The sequence below is a fragment of the Oryctolagus cuniculus genome, chromosome 13 (assembly GCF_051225735.1).
Source record: "Oryctolagus cuniculus isolate XC-2025 breed Fujian yellow rabbit chromosome 13, ASM5122573v1, whole genome shotgun sequence".
Lineage (NCBI taxonomy): Eukaryota > Metazoa > Chordata > Mammalia > Lagomorpha > Leporidae > Oryctolagus > Oryctolagus cuniculus.
This window is the reverse complement of record NC_142879.1, coordinates 2224639-2244897: the sequence shown is the minus strand read 5'-3', so window position 1 is coordinate 2244897 and position 20259 is coordinate 2224639. Positions and strand designations below refer to the sequence as shown.

The window sequence follows — 20259 nt, the reverse complement described above, 5'->3', positions numbered from 1 at the left end:
CCGTGCCGTGCCGGAGAAAGCGGCCTGGAGCTGCCCAAGCACTTTCTGCAAACCAGTTCACGAAAATGCAAAGCCGGGTCCACGTCATCGGGCTAAAGAAACTGCGTGTGTGCACGCCAGAGCTGCGCTTGTCTAGCCACCCTAGGAAAGGAGGGGGCCAGGCAGGCTAAGGCCTGTCGTTCTAGAAGCTGCTCTCTGAGCAGCACCCACAAAGCCTTTACCTTTCCATGGAGAGGAAGTGGGCGTTGCCACCTCGCCGGTTTGCCGTCCGGTCTCCTCTGTTCACTGGGAGGTATTGCTCCGCTAAGCAGGTCGTGCAGGTGAGACAAAATTCACTCTGTGCCTGTGGTCACTGCCTCTGCTTCCCCAAAAGAGCGGTGTCTGCCGTCGGCCCCACCCCTTGGGACACCTGAAGTGTCTGTGGGTCCACAGCACATGCCCTGGACAGACCTAACCCTGGGGCCACCTGAGCGATGCTGGCTTGCTTTCTGAACAGGTCTCCGAGGGGCTGAAGCCAAGTTCAGTGCAGGGTCCACTCCCGAGGTGTGCAGGGCAGGAAACTGGGCCCCCGCTGGTCCCGGAGCCTCCTGAGCCCTGGCCGGAGCCCGTGCGTGTGATTCCCTGGGTGGGTCGACAGCCAGAGTCGATCCCACAGGGCTGAGGCTGGTTGTGTCTCGCACCTGTCACGCGAGGGGCGTTTGACTGGGAGCGCTGCAGATCAAGGCAGCCTGAAAACCACCTCGCATCTTCCTCGCGGACTCAGCTCCAAATCCTGCTGCTTCCGGCAAGGCGGGCGGACCCATGTTCTCCGAGGCGGTTACTGACGAGGAGCTCTGGGGTGTTGGCCTGAGTAATTAGTTTTGCACATCTGCGCTTGGGATCCCTGGCTTCCCCAACACCCTAACTGTGAAGCCCTGGCGCTTGCAACCCAAGACTAGGGCTGGTGTGAGAATTCGCCCGGGCCTGCAAACCCTGGGGATGAGCAGGCGTGGAGAACGCACTCACTGTGTGACTGGAACATGCACTTTATTTTTCAGTCACTTGCTTTATTTCCCCAAATCAATCGTCACCTGAAACCTCAGCACTTTCTTTAAAGGTAATTAATTTATTTGAAAGTCAAAGTTGTGGGGGAGGGAGGGAGGGAGGGAGAGAGAGAGAGAGAGAGAGATCTTCCATCCTTTGGCTCACTCCCCAGATGGCCACGATGGCTGGGGCAGGGCCAGGCCAAAGTCAGGAACCGGACGCTTCACCAGAGTCTCCCATGTGGGTGCAGGGGCCCAAGTACTGAGCCGTTTTCTACCGCTTTCCCCGGGCCATCAGCAGGGAGCTGGGTCAGATGTGGAGCAGCTGGGCCACTAACTGGCACCCGTCTGGGATGTCAGTGTCATAGTCGGTGGCTTTACCTGCTACGCCACGCCACGCCACGCCACGCCACAACCCCAGCCCCAACTGCAACACTTTTTCAGAACCTTCCAAAGATGGCCCAAGCATGTGAGCCCCTGCACCTGCGTGGGAGACCTGGAAGAAGCTCCTGGCTCCTGGCTTTGGATCGGCTCAGCTCCGGCTGTTGCAGCCATTTGGGGAGTGAACCAGCAGATGGAAGACGTCTCTTTGTCTCTCCTTCTTACTGTCTATAACTTTGGCCTCTCAAATAAATAAATAAAATCTTTAGGAAAAAAAAAACCTTCCAAAGACCCAGCTAATCTCATATGTGGATTCGCCACAGGTCCTAGAAATGCCCACCTTGGCAAACGTCATCTTTTATTTCCGGATTTTTTTTCCTTTACAGTAACAATATAAATGCAACATCTGAAAAAGCACGGTTTTGTGTAATGTCATAGGAAAAACCGAAGATGAAATGTGAAGTGGATAAAACTGGACATAAAATGTAATAATCTCAACCATTTTAAAAAACAATTAGGCTGGCGCCACGGCTCACTAGGCTAATCCTCCGTCTGTGGTGCTGGCACCCCGGGTTCTAGTCCCAGTCGGGGTGCCGGTTCTATCCCGGTTGCCCCTCTTCCAGTCCAGCTCTCTGCTGTGGCCCGGGAGTGCAGTAGAGGATGGCCCAGGTGCTTGGGCCCTGCACACACATGGGAGACCAGGGGAAGCACCTGGCTCCTGGCTTCGGATCAGTGTGGTACGCTGACCGCACAGCCATTGGAGGGTGAACCAACGGCAAAGGAAGACCTTTCTCTCTGTCTCTCTCTCTCACTGTCCACTCTGCCTGTCAAATAAAAATTTAAAAAATTAGGGAACATAGCAAAAATAGTTTGGGATTTTAAATATTTTTTGGTGCTTATGAGTTACTTTTCTAAAAGAAATTTGTGGGGAGGGGATTTGGAATTGACCCAGTCGTGGGGACGCTGGGAATACGTGGATGAGGGGGGTCTCCTCGGCCTGCTGTCCGCCTCTGGTGGCAGAGGGCGGGTGCGGGGCCACGGTGGCCCTGTCCCGGGACCCGGGGATCCCCCGGCCCTGACTTTGTCCCAGGTCAGCATTTGCCCAGCTGCGAGGCTGAGAGCTGGTTGTCTCAGGCGCTGGGCGTGAAGGCACAGTGGTGGCCATGGGGAGCAGGCTTCATCCCAGAGGCTGCATGGACGCGAAGGTGGCAGTGTCTGTGGCCGAACGTGGGACGGAGGGGCATCCCGTGGGTGCTAGGCCTGAGCCCGAGTGGACACAGTGGCTCCACAAAGGCGGGCGGGGCCTTTCTCACCTGTGCAGTGGAACCGCAGCAGGTTTGCCGGCAGAGCTGTGGAGGCCTCGGAGGGTGTGCCAGGCCCGGCCTCAGCCCCAGCACGGCGCCCAGCAAGGCCGCGGGGGCCCAGTGGCATGCGGGGGACGGTGCGGTGCCCGGAGTGTGAGCCCCTGCGTTGGTTCCAGGCTTCCAGCCCCTGAGGGAGCCCCTCCTGCTGGAAGGCCTGGCACGCGCTCTCCAGCCGTTCAGGAAGGGGGACGTGACCCCAAATCTGGGGCGGGGAAGAGGGCAGCCACCACGGCAAACACGCTGACTTCCACTTGAGTGTTTCAGCTGACACCGTGGGCTGACCCTCTTAGTTGAATGTTTTCAAGGTAGAACATGAAATAATAGTCAAAAGTTACGGTTCTATTGATACGTGACCAGGCACCATTCTAGATTAAATTATTTATTTTTATTTAGTTGAAAGGCAGAGAAACAGCAAGAGAGACCTATCACACATGGGGTTACCTGCCCCCCGACATGTCCCCAACAGCCAAGGCTGGGCAGGCCAAAGCCAGGAGCTGGGAACTCAATCCAGGTGGGTGGTGGGGACCCAGGGCTCCCAGGGTGCCCGTGAGCAGCGAGCTGGATGGGAAGTGGAGGCGGGACTGGTCCCAGGCCCTCTGTCCCAGCAGCCAGGACTGCTGTGCCCCCAGCACTTTAGATAGCAGAGTGTTCCACTGGCCCCTCACAAAGCCCCATGACTGGCAGCTGTCTCCCCACGCCACAGTCGAGCCGAGTGAGGCTCCCGGAGAGGCTCTTGGTGACGTGGCTGCTAACCCTCGCTTCCCGCCTTAGCCCAGCAGCTGTGTTCAGCAGAGGTGTTCACACACGGTGCACAGGGAGAGGTGTTCACACACGGTGCACATGGAGAGGTGTTCACACACGGTGCACAGGGAGAGGTGTTCACACATGGTGCACAGGGAGAGGTGTTCACACACTGCACGTGGAGAGGTGTTCACACACGGTGTACATGGAGAGGTGTTCACACACGGTGCACATGGAGAGGTGTTCACACACGGTGTACATGGAGAGGTGTTCACACACGGTGCACAGGGAGAGGTGTTCACACATGCTGCACAGGGAGAGGTGTTCACACACGGTACACAGGGAGAGGTGTTCACACACAGGGTGCACAGGGAGAGGTGTTCACACATGCTGCACATGGAGAGGTGTTCACACACGGTGCACATGGAGAGGTGTTCACACGGTGCACATGGAGAGGTGTTCACACACGGTGCACATGGAGAGGTGTTCACACACAGTGCATAGGGAGAGGTGTTCACACACGCTGCACATGGAGAGGTGTTCACACACGGTGCACAGGGAGAGGGGTTCACACACGGTGTACATGGAGAGGTGTTCACACATGATGCATATGGAGAGGTGTTCACATGTGTACATGGAGAGGTATTCACACATGATGCATATGGAGAGGTGTTCACACACGATACATATGGAGAGGTGTTCACATGTGCACATGGAGAGGTGTTCATACGTGCACATGGAGAGATGTTCACACGTGTACATGGAGAGGTGTTCACACACAATACATATGGAGAGGTGTTCATACATGCACATGGAGAGGTGTTCACACGGTGCACAGGGAGAGGTGTTCACACACGATACATATGGAGAGGTGTTCACACGTGTACATGGAGAGGTGTTCACACATGGTGCATGTGAAGAGGTGTTCACACACGATACATATGGAGAGGTGTTCACATGTGGTGCACATGGAGAGGTGTTCACACTGCTCACACTCAGTACACATGAAGAGGTGTTCACACGTGGTGCCGTGCCGAGGGAGTCACACCTGGCGCACGTTGCGATTGTGATTCCACGGCACAGACTGGCAGCAGTGGGCGTGAGGTTCTCCTGCTGAGTGTCTCACTCCGTGGTTAGGACTCTTCACATATTTTTGAAGTTGTACGGGCGTAACAGCGCTGAAACACCTTCCCAGTGTGTTTCATTTTAGTGTTTCTCGGATGATTATAATGTCAAATTTTTTTTTTTTTTTTTTTTGGACAGGCAGAGTGGACAGTGAGAGAGAGAGACAGAGAGAAAGGTCTTCCTTTGCCGTTGGTTCACCCTCCAATGGCCGCCGCGGTCGGCGCGCTGCGGCCGGCGCACCGCGCTGATCCGATGGCAGGAGCCAGGAGCCAGGTGCTTTTCCTGGTCTCCCATGGGGTGCAGGGCCCAAGCACCTGGGCCATCCTCCACTGCACTCCCTGGCCACAGCAGAGGGCTGGCCTGGAAGAGGGGCAACCGGGACAGAATCCGGCGCCCCGACCGGGACTAGAACCCGGTGTGCCGGCACCGCTAGGCGGAGGATTAGCCTAGTGAGCCGCGGCGCCGGCATATAATGTCAAATTTTAAAAACTACACTTATGCCAGATTTGCACGAGCTGTTTTGGAATATTACATCCGGTTGGTGTCTTGTCCTGAGGACTCAGAGCCCACGTGGACGTCTCAGTGCTGGGCAGCAGGCGCTTGAGAGCAGTGCGTGCACTCCCTGTCCCTACCCTCTGCGCTCCCTCCTTTCCACAGCCATAAAGCACCGGGGGGCGGGGGTGGGTTCCGGGGTTCCCGCAGCAGAGCCCCCCCCGGATGGTTGACCCTGACTTTATTTGCCCTGGGCTGACAATCGCGCTGGCTGGCCGTGGCCGTACCCCTGTGGTCATACTTCAGGGCCACCAGGCTCCAGGGAAAGTGTGGTCCCTGCGTGGTCAGGGCCACGGCGCTGTAGGCACAGGGACTCGCTGAGGCCAGCCCGCTGGATTCTTCTCACAGCTAGGATGGAGACCAGAGCCCAGGCACCTCGGGCAGCTGTGTGCCTCGGGTCACAGAATTCCTTTACGCCAGAGGCACAGGCGCAGAGCCCGTGGCAATAAGGATCACCGGCCGGGAGGGGGAGCCCAGGGGGGTGCGGAGCAGGTGCTGCTGGAAGGCAGGAGGGGAGAAGCAGGCAGAGCCGGGGCCTGAGAGGGGCCGGGAGGGAGGTGGGGTTTACAGCCATGGCGACGTGTGATGGTACGTGCAGGAACGCCCTGGCGGCTGGGTGGGTGGCTGGGGCCCCCGGGCCTCTGCAGGTGTTGGAGGGAGGGCAGGAGATCCGGGCACACACAGCAGGTCCCTGCCTTCTCAGGGGACGTGGGCTCCTCGCCCACCCTGGGAGTGGGGTGGCAGGCGGACTGGGGCAGTGTGGACGGTGAGACACATCACATTTCAAAATTCCCATTTTCCAGGGAAAACCGAGGCTGTGCTCAAGAACTTCAGCCCCTACTATAAGCGCCAGCACGCGGTGGCCTTCTGCGGTCACGTGCGCCGCCAGGTGGAGCAGCAGCGAGAGGCAGCGTCGCAGCTCCTGAAGGCCAAGGTAGGCGGTGAGCCCGCGAGGCCCTGCAGGTCCTGAAAGAATCCTCAGCTGTGGGGGTCCCGCCGGGCAGGGGGAGTCAGACTGCACGCGCTCCCTCAGTGGCGGAAGCCGCCTCGTCAGGAAACTCCTGTAGCCCAGTTCCCACATGCGTGCTTGTGTCCATAGTGAAGGCAGGTTTGTTTTATCCATCCATCCACTTGTTTTAAATTCATACCGCAGAGCTGGAGAGAGGGAGAGACAAAGAGAGAGAGGGAGAGACAAAGAGAGAGGGTGATCTTTCATCTGGTTCCCTCCCCAGATGGCGTGGGCCAGGCTGCAGCCAGGAGCCAGGAGCGTCATCCAGGACTCCTGTGTGGTGACAGGGGCTTAGACACGTGGGCCATGCCCTGCTCTCGCAGGCACATTAGCAGGGAGCTGGATGGGAAGTGGAGCAGCCGGGACCCAAACCAGCGCCCGTGTGGGATTCCGGTGTTGCCGGCGGCAGCTTTACTTGCCGTGCCCTGACATCGCCCGAGGTCAGTTTTAAGACGTCGGATGTCAGTGCCTGTTGCGTGGGCGTGGTGAATCTCATCACTGAGCCGCACGAATCTCTCCACGAGTCGCCTGCTCCGCTCCCTCTTTGTAGCCGCTGAGCACAGACAGCTCCACAGAGACAGCCCCCAGCTGGTCTGGGGCGCGGAAGGCGTCCTTCCCCGAGTTCATACTCAAAAGCAGGAGGAGGCAGCACCAGGAGTGTCAGGGAGCAGGTGCTATGAAGGGCAGTAAAGCGAGAGTCTCCCGCCAGAGCCGGGGTCTGGGGACAGCCTCTGCGTGACCGACGCGTGGAGAGTCGGCGGGCGCAGCCAGTGCAGAGGCCCGGGGGCGCCCTGGGCAGAGCCGTGTGCGGGGCGCACTGGAGACTGGGAGGCCCGGGGCCCGGAGACTTCCAGGCCACGCCGAGGGCTTGGATTTGGTCGTGACTCATGACAGGAAGTCCCCCGAGGGAGCAGCACGCGAGCAGGGGGGCCAGGAGAGCAGGGCGCTGTAGCATCCATAAGGACGAGGTGGCGGGTGTGGGGCTGAGAGGCCCGGCCTTTTGGTTCTGACCTGAGCGAGGAAGCGGGTGGAGTCATCCTCCCCGGGGCAGGAAGCGTGGAGGGGGTGCGAGCCCCAGCCGCAGAGCTCTTGGGGCCGGGACGCCTGAGCCCGGGGGTGCTTTGTGACAGACACCCCTGGGCGTGGAGGAGCCTGGGCCGGCTGGGGCTCAGGGGAGGGGGCAAGGCTGGGGAGGAGAAGTCTGGGAGTTGTGAGGCTAAGACGTGGGGCATCGTGGAGGGAAGAGTGTAGATGGCTGAGAGGCCACGTGTGGAGACCAGAGCGGGGCGGGGCCCAGACAGTCCGGACAGCAGGAGAAAGATCTGGGAAGGGAAGTGCAGGGTGCGGGGAGTGGGGCGTGTGCCGATCCCAAGGGGCTTTCCGGAAGGAATGAGTAGGGGGCGGGAGGATGCTTGCAGGAGGCGGAGTCACCAGCACATCCCAGGGCCGGCCAGCCGGGGTGCACAAGGAGAGCAGGTTGTTGTCCCTAATCACAGGGGACAAGTTCCGGCCCCATCTCTGGGGCTGCTGGTCCAGGACGGCGGGGAGGAGGCCCCAGTGCCACAGCCCGCCAGAGGAGCTGCGCACAGGAACCGTGCAGTACAGCGGGCTTGGTTTGGGCCTCGTTTAACGAGAGGAGTGGGAAAAATTGGGGCTGATGTAGAAGCCATTGCCTGCGGTGCCGGCATCCCGTATGGTTCAAGTCCCAGCCGCTCTGCTTCCAGTCCAGCTCCAGCTAATGCCCTTGGGAAAGCAGCAGACGGTGGGCCCTGCACCCACATGGGAGACCCGAGGGAGCTCCTGGCTCCTGGTTTCAGCCTGGTCCAGCCTGGCTGTTGCAGTCGTTTGGGGAGAGACCCAGCAGATGGAAGACCTCTTTCTGCATCTCTCCTTCTCTCTCTCTGCCACTCTGCCTTTCACATAAATAAATAAATATTTAAAAATAAAAGACAGTAAAGAGAGGAGTGAGGTCCTCCCAGTGAGGCGAGACAGACACGGCCTCATTTCAAGGGGTGGCATTTTCACAGGAGCTGAGTTCTTCCCTTACACGCGTGGTAAAGAGATGGCCCCCTCCCCAGTCTTCTCCATGGCTCTGGTGAAGTGTCGCTTGAAAGCAGCAGGATGGCTTCCCAGAGGCGCCGTGAGGCTTTAGTAAAGGGAAAATCAGTGTCGGCGGAGTGCAAGTGAGAGGCAGAGGCCATGCTCCACGCCACGCAGGGCGGGGGCGGCACCGTGGGGCAGGCTGGGAAGTGCGCTTACGCAGCTCATCCAGCAGAAGCCCTGCCGGGGAACGGAGTGGAGCCCCCCAAGCACAGGCGTCGCCACGGCTGATGGGCAATGCAGAAGAGGGATCTGTGGCTTGCCGGCTGACGCCTGCCTGGCCTCTCCTCCGACAGCAGACACGGTCTCCTTGCAGAGCTCAGGGTGGCCGCCTGGTCCCAGCACCGACTCCGCAGGCTGCGCTGGCAGGAGTGATGAGGAGCGGAGGAGTCGCTAACCTCTCCCGCTGGCCAGGGGTCCCCCGAGGCACCTGCAGGGTGCGGGGGTGATGTCCGTGGCTTCCACTTGCCTGCCACACTCGGGCGTTCATTAAGTGCCTCGTGAATGCAAGGCCAACCCTGTCACTACAGCCTTTCTGCCTCGTGCGTCTGTTCCTGTAGCATAATGGAGGGCAATGAAAACCACGGGTGGGACCGGCGCTGTGGCGTAGCAGGCTGAGCCTCTACCTGTGGTGCCGGCACCCCACATGGCTGCCGGTTCTAGTCCCGGCTGCTCCACTTCCAACCCAGCTCTCTGCTGTGGCCTGGGAAAGCAGTGGAGGATGGCCCAAGTGCTTGCGCCCCTGTACCCACTGGGAGACCCAGAAGAAACTCCTGGCTCCTGGCTTAGGATCCACCCAGCTCCAGCCATTAACAGCCATTTGAGGAGTGAGCCAGTGGATGCAAGACCGCTCTCCACATCCATCTCTCTGTAACTCTGCCTCTCAAATACATAAAAAATCTTTAAAGAAAATCATGGGTGTGCCGATAGGACACATGTTTGCATTCGGTTAAAAGTAGGACGGGGGGGGGGACAAAGTAGCCCCGGGACAGCCTGCGGCATGCCGGGGATGCCCTGGTGGGGCAGGGTACTGGCCGCTTCTCGTGACCCCTGACTGCTGTGTGTCTTCCTGAAGCCACCGCTGGAGCCTGGAACGGTTTTGTACGAAGCAGAGCTAACACAGTTCGCTGAAGACATCAAGAAATGGAAGGACAGGTACATCGTGGTCAAAAATGACTTTGCCGTGGAGAGCTACGAGAGCAGAGAGGTGAGTCGCGTCCGTGCTGCGGTGGTCTGTGCCACGCCCTTGTGTGTCCACTGGGTTGACCGGAGGGAGCTCTCCCTAGGGACTGAGCGGTACGGGTGCCCACTGTGGTCCCCCCATGGGTGTCTACTGGGGCGCAGGCTTCTGGGTCCACAGCCGTGGAGCAAACCGATGCTGGCCGTCTAGTGGGCAAGATGGGCTCTGAGCAAGTGCCCCCCGGTGACTGTGATAGAAGTCGGAGCTCCGTTCTCGTTCATGAAATGGGCACGGCCCCATCCCTGTGCAGCCTTGGGGCCCACCTGACGGGCGGCTGATAGAAGCCGGTGCTGGGGTTGTCGTAGCCTAGAGCACGGCTCACGCCTGGCTACAGTCTGGGTCGCGTCACTCTGTGCGGTGGCAAAACCACACCACCAGAGCTCCTCTGCTTTGTTCCGACCCCGATGTGCTCTGGCTGCTGTCCTGCCCAGGATCCCACCAGGGCGGGGACGCTGAGTTTGCGAGCGGAGTGGGCCCTGTTACTCTGTCGTAAGCCAGATCGGCCGCCAGGCTCCCGGTCTCGCAGTCTGGGTTTCAGTTCCTCACTGCTTCCAGGTTGCTGTTTGCAAAATGCCGCCTCGTCCGAGGGCTCCGGCTTCTCCATCCCCGGCACCGCACTGCAGAGCCGCAGCAGGGGCAATGCGCGCCGCATGGTGTTGGGTCAGCATCCTGATGTTTGTGGTGAAGATCCACGGCACACTCACTGTAGGGACCTGTCCCACGGTCCCCGGGTCATCCCCGGGCTCACCGTGGCCAGCCCCCAGGCGTCTTGGGCACTGACGTGTGACTGTCACCTCGTGGTTATTACCAGAGGGCCCTGGGGGCTGGTGACCGGAAGGGTCACTCGGGCGGGCCGGTCTGGAAGTTCCTGGGATGTGTTCTTCCCACCCGGGCCTGCCCGCCCTGAGCCTCCCTGGGGTTGGGGATCTGGCCTGCCGTGTGTGGAATGTGTGCCTATCAGGCGTTAATTGGCATTGCTACGTGATTATTGATACACATAAATGCAGCCTGGAGTTAACATGGACAGTTAAACACGTGTCTGACAGGTGCAAATATTCCTTTATGTGTTTTTCTAAAGACTTGTTTATATACAAACATGATTTTTGAATAAATGACTAATTCATTGACTCAGCCTGTGGGTGGCTATGTCTGGGTGTGGGTAAGGGTCTGTCTGTATTTTTCTGATATTTTCCAAAAATCCAAACAAGGAGAAGACATTCATTTGCACCTTTGCTTCCCAGGCCTATCAGAAAGGAGCTGCTCCGAGGACCAGGGTCCTCCCAGTGGGCGGCAAGGTGTTCACCTCGCAGGCCGAGTACAGCCTGCTGGCCGACAGGCACTTCCCTGACCCTGCAGGTGAGTGGTCAGCGCCCTTCCCCAAGGCCACTGTCTCTCCTCGCCGGCTTGCTCAGCCCGGCCTGCGGCTCTCAGTGGGGTCAGGGCCCCTCCCAGCCCCCCAGGTGGGACGTCTGGCTGTCTCTGGTCTCTGGGGGTACTTTTGGCTGCCGGGGGGAAGCTGTGGGGGTTTGGCGGCACACAGGACAGCCCGATGGTGAAGGGTTACCTGGCGTAAGTGATCAGGAGGGCCCAGCAGACAGACCGTGGGCTAGAGCCCCAGGCCCATAACGTCTGCTGCTCCGGTCCCGCGTGCTCACCCCAGATTGGTGTCTGTGCTGGCGGCCCACGGGAAGCCACTGCAGGCCCGGTGTGGTGACGCCGCGGGAGCAGGAAGACACCATGCCCAGCCCGTAGGGCACACTCGGTTTTCAGTAGCAAGGCTGCACCTGTTAGAGAATATTCTTCTTGAAGATTTATTTGTTTATTTTGGAACTCAGAGAGAGAGAGAGACAGAGAGATCTTCCATCCACTGGTTCGCTCTCCTGATGGCCGGCACTGGGCCAGGAGCTTTATCCAGGTCTCCCGTGTGGGTGCGGGGGTCCAAGCACTTGGCCCATCCCCCGCTGCTTTCTCAGGCCATAGCAGGGAGATGGATTAGAAGAGGAGCAGCCCATGTTCCGGGACGCCGGCACTGCAGGCGATGGTTTCCCCGGCTACGCCATGACGCCGGCCCCAGAGTCTTACTTTCTAATTCTAGGGTGATAGGCAAGAAAATGTCCTAAATTGATTTTTAAAAAAGCCCTCTTAATAAGCGTTAGAGTGCCGCACAGCTATGTAAACACAAAGCGTGGCCTCACGCGGCTGTGGGTGCAGCTGGGAGCCGTCACGGATACGGCACTGGGCGGAGAGACTGGGCTTCCGTGTCCCCGCTGGCCCCGTGCCGCACAGTGCACGGCGACGGCTGCTGCCCGCTGCTTTCTGTCCTGCAAACCCAGAAGCATCTTCCCGGCGCTGGCCTTTCTGAGTCTCGCTCCTTCTGTTGTGTTCACGTCAGGAAGGTGAGGCGTGACAGTGACCCAGCGGAGAACTCCGGGGACCAGGGGTGTGGGGGCCGTGCCCTCCCGCCCCGCCCCGGCCTTGCGGCCGCGACACCAGCGCTTGCTCGGCTTCTTGCTGGAAACGCGGCTCTGATAACCAGATGAGATCGTTTGTAGAATCCGTGCGGGAGATACCACGTTAGCCACAGGACGCTGAGCCTCGTGCTTTTTTTTTTAAGGTTTATTTTATTTATTTGAAAGGCCAGAGCTGGGCCGATCCAAAGTCAGGGCCCAGGAGCTTCTTCCAGGTCTCCCACGTGGGTGCAGGGGCCCAAGGACTTGGGCCGTCCTCTGCTGCTTTCCCAGGCCACAGCAGGGAGCTGGATGCCCCAAGCCTTGTGCTTCTCATGTGACTAGACAATTAGTACATGGCCCAGGAACCCAGGTTAAACCGCTTACTGGGAAGTAAATTCAGCTAAAGCCACTGTGCAGGTGCTCTGTACACCTGATTGCATTTTGTACATTTCCCCCACACCTTGGCTGGGGCTGCAGTCGGGGATGGAGGTGCCTACAAGTTGGCGCCGTAGACGCTTCCAGAACCTTCCATGACTTCAGTGGGAGCAAACAATGTATGTGTTGGTTTCCTGTGAAGTCGTGAGAAGGAGTGGAGGGAGACACAGAACACAGGCCTGTGTGCTGACATCAGCTGGCCCAGGCTGCAGACTGGGCATCGCCGTGACCAGGGTGTGTCATGTGCTGTGGCCTTTGGAACGTTGGAAACAGAATATTCCGCGGGAGATCACGGTGACGTTCTGTAACCCAACTCGGAAACACGCAGGCCGCCGGCGCGTGGAGACTGGACTAACGGCAGTGGAAGTCATGGGGCTGGAAGCTTTGCAGTGCCAAGGCCAGTGCAGCTTTGGGCTCCCGGTGACACCTACACGGGCTTGCCCCGCGTGCGAGGTGGCGTCCCTGGGGAGGCTGCAGGCGCGGTGACCTGCCTAGGAAAGGGATTGATCGCGTGGGGTTGTGCTGGGACGTCTGTGGGACACACCCCCGCGTTTGCTGGAGTGACTCGTTCATTGGGTATTTTATTAGCATTTGATTTGCTACACACAACCAAAAACCAAAGTGTGTGAGATTTTATGATCTCACCAAAGATGCTCAGACGTGAGCCCAGGGTGGGTGTGGCGGGTCCATGCATTGGCCAGGGACTTGGGCTCTTTCCGTTCCCTCCCCTGCCCACTTCTAGGCTGTGGCCCTTACTGGCACAGTCCAGGGTGGCTGCTGGAGCGCCAGCCGTCACTTTGTCATTCCAGGAGGGGGAGAAGGGGAGGGCCACTTGCCACCTCCGTTTACATCCCATCGACCAGAACTCAGTAACAGGGGAGGCTGGGAAGGCAGTGTTTGCCCTGAACACTCTCTTGCCGTGCTGAGAAGGCAGGGCACAGCGGGTCCTGTGCCACGGCCACAGCCTCCAGTCCTCAGGGGCTCAGCCGTCAGCTCTGCCCAGGTCATCCTGTGCCGGGCGCTGGGGGGCCGAGCTTGTCCCCCAAACCGCGCGTTGTGCGTCTGACTCGGCTCCCTCCAGGCCCAGGACCCGGAGTGAGCGCCTCCGTGTGCCCCACGAGCTCTCTTCCTGAGTTACACGGGCCTTGAGTCATACTTTGCCAGCAGCCACCTGGGCGTCTCCGTCCACTCCTTGGACGGCAGTGCACCCCCAAGCCCCTGACGGCTGCCCTCCTCCCATCTTTCCCCGGGGTTGCCGCCCTCCTCCCGTCTCTCCCCGGGGTTGCTGCCCTCCTCCCGTCTTCCCAGGGGACAGCCACCCTCCTCCCGCCTTGCCCCGGGGTTGCCGCCCTCCTCCCATCTTGCCCCGGGGTTGCTGCCGTGCAGGTGGGCGGCCGGCACGGACGGACTTGACTCCTGCCGCTTCTCCTGGGCTCTGGGAGTGGTCGGTGGCTCACCACCCAAGCACAGCGCGGTGGGGCCGGGTGCCTGGAATGGCATGAGGCTTACAGAGGGATCGGTTTGACAAGATGAGGTGAAAGGCCTGCTGTTTAGAACTTCCGAAATTGTCTGGGCTGTCGCAGCACCAGGTTCCGTGACTGTGCGGGGAGCCAGGGCGCAGCCCCTGTAAGACACAGCAGCTCCCGCCCCCAGGCGCTCACAGCAGGGGGTCTGCTTCCTGGGGAGAGCGAGGCCGAGAGCACCCAGCTCTGCCTCCCGTGGCAGGGGCCGGGCCAGCGAAGCTGTCCCCAGGGAGACGGCTTCTGCTCTGACTTTGGAAGATTGAGTGAGGGGAGCCGGCACTGTGGGGCAGTAGATTCAGCCTCCGCCTGCCGTGCCTGCGTCTCGTATGGCAGTTCGAGTCCCGGCTGCTCCACTGCTGATCCAGATCCCTCTAATGCGCCTGGGAAAGCGGTACAAGATGGCGCAAGTGCTCAGGCCCCTGCACGCACATGGGGCACCTGGAGGAAGCTCCTGGCTCCTGGCTCCGGATTGGCCCAGCTCTGGCCGTCGGGACCATTTGGGGAGTGGGCCAGTGGATGGAAAATAGGTCTCTGCTTCTGCCTCTCTGTAACTCTGCCTTTTACATAAATAAATAAATAAATCTTAAAAAAAATAAAAAGCACACCGGGAACCAGGGGGTGGGTGCTCCCCGATGCTTCCAGAGGAAGGCGTCGCTGGCAGCCCTGGTGCTGCAGACGCGGTTGTCAGGACAGCTCCCCAAGACGAAGCCAGGGCCTGGCGGTCAGGATGCCCTCAGGAAGCTGGTGGCTGGACTGCAGGTCTCTGCCCGGGGTGGGTGTGCAGAGCAGCCAGAGCTGTTGACAGCGACAGGAGGAGGGAAGCCAGAGCCTGTGGCGACAGGAGAGCAAGCGCACAGGGGACCCACAGGGGCCATGGGACATGAGGAGGCTGAGAAAGAGAGCGCCTGGTGGCCTTGGCTGTCCCCCTAGGAGGAGCCGCCTGGTGGCCTTGGCTGTCCCCCTAGGAGGAGCCGCCTGGTGGCCTTGGCTGTCCCCCTAGGAGGAGCCGCCTGGTGGCCTTGGCTGTCCCCCTAGGAGGAGCCGCCTGGTGGCCTTGGCTGTCCCCCTAGGAGGAGCCGCCTGGTGGCCTTGGCTGTCCCCCTAGGAGGAGCCGCCTGGTGGCCTTGGCTGTCCCCCTAGGAGGAGCCGCCTGGTGGCCTTGGCTGTCCCCCTAGGAGGAGCCGCCTGGTGGCCTTGGCTGTCCCCCTAGGAGGAGCTGCCTGGTGGACAGGACAGGGAAGCTTTGGGGATGGGGGAGGGGGCGGGGGTGGTCAAAGGAGCCTGTGAGGGCGTCTCCCACCACCTCTCCATCCTGTGCCCCGGCACCTGCACGGCTTGGAGCAGGCGTTTGCAGTCAGGGGCGCGTGTGTTACACCACCTGTTTCCGCTGTGCCCTTAGCCTCCGGCGAGAAGGAGACCCCGCAGCCCCTGGTGGCCCTGCCCAAGGAGTTCCCGGTGGTGCTGTGGCAGCCCTTCCTCAGGCACGGCTTCTTCTGCTTCGCCGAGGCCGCCGCCCAGAAGAGGTTCAGCGCCGTCCTGAGCGACTGCATCCGCAGGCTCAACCACGGTAGGCCCGCCCCTCCTGCGGCCGCGGCTCCGCCCCGTGCTCTGGTCACCCACCTGCGCAGCAGGACAGTCACACAGAGCCTCGAGGCGCTGCCCCAGGGAGCAGAGACGGAGGCTGGGAGTGGGGGCTGGGGATTGGTGCGTTGTTCGCGCAGAGCGCTTAGCACGGAATCCACCCCCTCCTTTCCCGGTGCTTTTCATCTGAAGGCCAACAGACGTGCCGGCCGCCCTGGCAAAGCCCTCATCTGTCTTTATGCGCCTCGTGTATCGCCACCCTCCTGCTGCCTAGCACCAGGCTCCGAGGCCCAGCTCCCCGAAATTGACCATTTGTTTCCTCTCAAACCTGGAGAGTCGGCGCCGGGCACCCGAGGACTGAATGAGCACAGGGTCGGGGCAGCAATGCTGGAGTGCTGATCTGCGCATGTGTGGGGCTGGGCCGGCTCCTCCAGCGGGTGCTGCTGCAGGTGCCGTGCCTCCAGGCTTGGTCTCCGGAGGCTCACCTCTGCAAAATCACCATTGGCTCTGCTGACGAGGGTGGTGGTGTCCTGGGCTCCCTGAGCCCACGGCTGCAGCTGCAAAGGCTGCCGGGCAGGTGTCCCCGAGGGCTCGCTCCGGGCAGCCTCTGTGCAGGCGTGAGGCACTGAGGGCGCAGGTGCGCAGTGGTCCTTTCTGGAGGTCAGCTTCAGGCAGGAGGAGGGCCAAGCACACCCACAATGAGGCTGGTTTTCAAAACCTGACGGCGTCGAGAGTCACCAGAAGGTGACTGCCCGGCAGGGAGGTCAGCACCGTGCCCCATGCCTGCCGGGGCCCCAGAGCAGGTGACACACGAGCCATTGGCCTTCATTGCCCCTTCCCCAGGGGTCAGCCCCAGAGAGTGACCATCACCCGTGATGCTCCCAGCTGGTTTTTGGCATGGGGAGACCAATGGAAAAAGATAAGGGCGTATATGTGTTGCTATGGCAACTCTGAGTGATGCGCGCCATAGCACTGACACATCACTCAGGGACTGCGGGAAAGGGCCCTTGTCCGTATCCCGCCTCGTGGTGTCGAGGTTTCAGAGATGGGGACTTATCCGGCGCCGCCGGCTCCATGTCACCCACTGTGCTGGGCCTTGGTCGAGTGTGGACGTGCGGTGGGCGGCGAGCACAGAACCGCCGATTCCACTGGCACAGAGTGTCCTCGCCCAGCCACTCGGGCCCTGCCGCAGTCCCCTGGCCTTGTTTGTCACAGGGATTTCCCCAGGGAGTCCCTGAGGGTTATGTGGCCTGCGTTAGGCTCTTTTATGGAAGATTCCAGTCCATGCAAAGCCCCGTTGAGCTCCTGTGTTCCACGGGCTCTGAGACCACGAGGCCTGGCTGTGTCGCCCTGGTTAGTGTCGCAGTCGTCTGTGCCCGGGGCTCTCTGCAGGCTGAATCTGGCAGGGCAGCTGGTGGCTGCAGTGAGGACCAGGCCGTCGCCAGCTGGCTGTCTCGGCCGCTCTGTTCTCTGTTGGACAGCGTGGCGGAGCCGCATCCAGTCTCTGTTGTTGTACCATCCTGAGCGAGCCAGTGGCAGGTCCCCAGCACCAGAACACCCCTCCCCCATGTGCCGGAAGAGTTCAGAAATAGATGTGGGCTTAGGGCTGAGACAAGGGCCGGAGCCCCGAGGGGTGCAGGCACGCTGCCCTCCAGCCTGGGTGGGTGGCGGCGAGGCTGTCGAGGGGCCTCAGCTGAGAACTGGTCCCAGACGTCTGTTGGAGCAGGTGGATTCCGGGCCACCGTGGATGGCTGTGGGCAGGCACCCCGTAGCACCCGGGAGGGGGGCGTCTGATGGGTGTGGCTGTCCACACCAGTTCACTCTGCTTCCAGAACTGCTTGTTACTGGCTCCCGCCCGGGGCCTGACCACCCCCTGTTCTTGGGCGATAAGCCTACCTCCTGGGTAGGAGGGCACAGCCTGAGACGCCACCGTGGTTGTTAAACTCGCAGAGGCATAAAGAGCTGTGCGTGTCCTGATTCCAACCTGGGACCTCCTCACTGGGTGGGCGCCAGGGACCCCAGGAGATTTCTCTGTAGCCACCTCGCTGGACTGGCTGGTGAGCCTGCTGAGTGACATGTGCCTGGAGCAGCCGCAGCCCTGACCCGGGTCAGGCCAGGGTCCCGACTGGCTGCTGCCACCCAGTGGGGCCGTGTCGTGCTCAGATGTCCGGGTCGGCCCCCCACGCCTCGGAGTTTGCTTGCCAGATGCGCCCCTGGTGGTTCCGGGCATGCAGACCAACCCTGGCAGTGGATCAGGGGCTGAACGCAGCAGTGGGGGACAGCGGTCAGCATCAGCATGAGCCTGACCTTCGACCCTTGGCCCAGGGGGTTGGGGGAAGGGAGGAGCTGGCCAGGAGAAGGCGACCCTGGCTGGTGAGTGCTGGCTCCGGGAGGGAGGTGGGGCGCTGGCAAACTGCTGCGCCCCCGCCCGTGTTTGCCAGGGGTGAGCAGCAGGGGTGGGCGGTGGGTAGGCGGAGACCATAGCACAAGAAGGGGTTTTTGACAAGAGACCATGGGGAGGCAGTCACTCCGCTGGCCTCCGCTTCCGGTGGCCTCGCTGGAGCGTCCAGGCCCTGAGCTGATGTGGGTTCCCGGCTGCGCTGTGTGCCGTGAGCTCTCGTCCCAGGAATCCCGTGTCCCGTCCAATGCCTCAGCGAGACTTGGCTGTGACACTCGCACGTGCTGGGCGTTCGACAAATGTGTGGGTTCAATGGAACTTTAGGACAGGAAAGGCCCCCTGAGTTGAAAGCGGACGGGCGACGGGCAGGTCCCCGCCGGTGTGCCGGGCTGCACGTGGTGCCCTCTGCCCTCGGCACTCAGCGGCACAGCTCAGGCTGCTCCCGCCTGGGAAGCACACCAGCCCCCACGCACCGGTGTCTGCTGCGGGTGTCGTCAGTTCTCACCGCGAACGCAGCGAGCTGGGCTTGGCGATCATGAAAGCGTTCCCCTGCACTTTGCAGCCCTTCCCCCCGTGGATGGACACACTCGTGTCTGGAGTCGGAAGTTCTAATTTATGCTCACTGCTACAAACAGGTCGTGTCGGAGACATAAAACACAAGGCTTGCCGACAGCTCGTCCCCGCTTTCACTCACGAGAATATCCTATTGCGGAGGCACCCCTCAAGGAGAGCACCGGGGTTACTGCGGAATGAATGGCTAGATAGAGGTTTCTCGCTTCTGTAGAATTCCCCAAACAGATGCTTTGAAAGGACCCTGTGTGCCTGGAGCCACCGTCCCTGCATTCTGGCCTGAGCTGTCAGCCTCGCCTTGCCACGACTCAGCCCCTGCAGGGGTCTCTGTCCGTGGCAGGTGTGTGGCTTCCTCTTAAGAAGCGGTCACTTCGTCCAGTCTGGCCCTGGATGGTTCTTCGTAAATCTCCGAAGTTGGGACCAGCCCTCGGGCCCCAGCCTGCTGTGACCTGGGCTGTGTTGGTTTCTCGCTGAGCAGGGCTGCCTGTGCGGCTGGGTCTCTCCCCAGCGGCCGAGTGTGCCTCCGTCTTTCCCTTAGACGGGCTCTGAATACCAAGTCTTTGGTGCTGTAGCTTGCTCCCTGGTAAAAGTGTGTAAGGCATAAACCGTATCTGGTTTTCTACAGCTGAAGCAGCAACTCAACCTTCTAAAGGAAGCTCACCCTGTGAGGACGCAGGCGCGAGCGCTTTTAGAGTAGCAGATCTGAGACAGGCCGTGTGCTGTTCATGCCCGGGGCTTTACCCTCGTTGCTCGAAGGGCTGGAAGCAGCCAGGATTTGCACCAGGAGCCCCGTCCCTCGGAGACGGGAAGCAGGATGCCTCCTCTGGGCCCTGCTCCGTCGGTCACCCCCAGGGCGTATGCAGCCTTGCACTTGCGGCTGCCTAAGCTGTGTCACCACGGACCGCACCTGGTGCTCACTTCCTCTGTCTTCTCAAAGCAAAACCCCCGACCCCCCCCCCCCACTCCCCACCCCCAGTGAAGCAGCCGAAGGCGTGAAGTCGTGTGGTCGCGGTCGTTAAGGGTGACAAGCTGGAACAACAGAGTCAGACCCTCGGGGTCCCGGCCACTGTTGGTCGGTGCTGTTGAGACTGGCAGATCCCGCAACACTGGGCAGTGTCTGGCTTTATGCGTGGGCGGGACATGTTGAGATTGAAAGGCGACAGGACCAATGGGATGGCTGTTTCCACGTGTGGTCAGACACCCTGCAAATGCCAGGACTCCCCGCACTGGTTTCTGTGAACAGTCAACACGCAGGGAGCTGGCAGAAGACGTTCACCTATCTGGGGGGTGGGAGCGGGAGCCAGGCCAGGCGTTCACCTATCTGGGGGGTGGGAGCGGGAGCCAGGCCAGGCGCCGCCGCTCCTTCTCTCTTTCTAAACTCTCAGCTCTGGAACCGTGGCTTCATTGCAGAGCCTATTAATTTAGGGTTATCCATAGAGACTTTTAGCAACGTTTCTCAAAGAGTGACTGATGGATGACTTGCTTCCAGATGACCTTGTATGAGGTCCAGGCGGTGGGGGGGTGGGGAGTACTGTTGAAAGTTCAGATTCCGTGGCTGATGCCAGGGGATGTAGCCCAGGGTTGGAGCATCTGACTGCAAATACAAGGTGTTTTTCTCTTTTTTATTTTTCTGAGGTCACATTGCTGGTAGAGAATTGAGATTTTTATAATATAAAATTAGAGTTTGACATGATACGCCACAACCCAGTACAGTTAAAAAGTAGTAAAAGAGAGAGAAGCAGGGAGTGGCTCAGTGCGCTCAGCATTA

General features: G+C 60.3%; 1 protein-coding gene across 1 annotated transcript in view; it reads left to right on the top strand.

The window, feature by feature from the left end:
- Window positions 1-20259, top strand: part of NIBAN1 (niban apoptosis regulator 1) — a 111630-nt gene that overhangs the window by 46274 nt on the left and 45097 nt on the right. The window contains exons 2-5 of the mRNA XM_008249920.5: window positions 5989-6119; window positions 9370-9501; window positions 10776-10890; window positions 15342-15509. Coding sequence (XP_008248142.3) covers window positions 5989-6119; window positions 9370-9501; window positions 10776-10890; window positions 15342-15509 — 546 coding nt within the window. The remainder of the gene's footprint in view (window positions 1-5988; window positions 6120-9369; window positions 9502-10775; window positions 10891-15341; window positions 15510-20259) is intronic.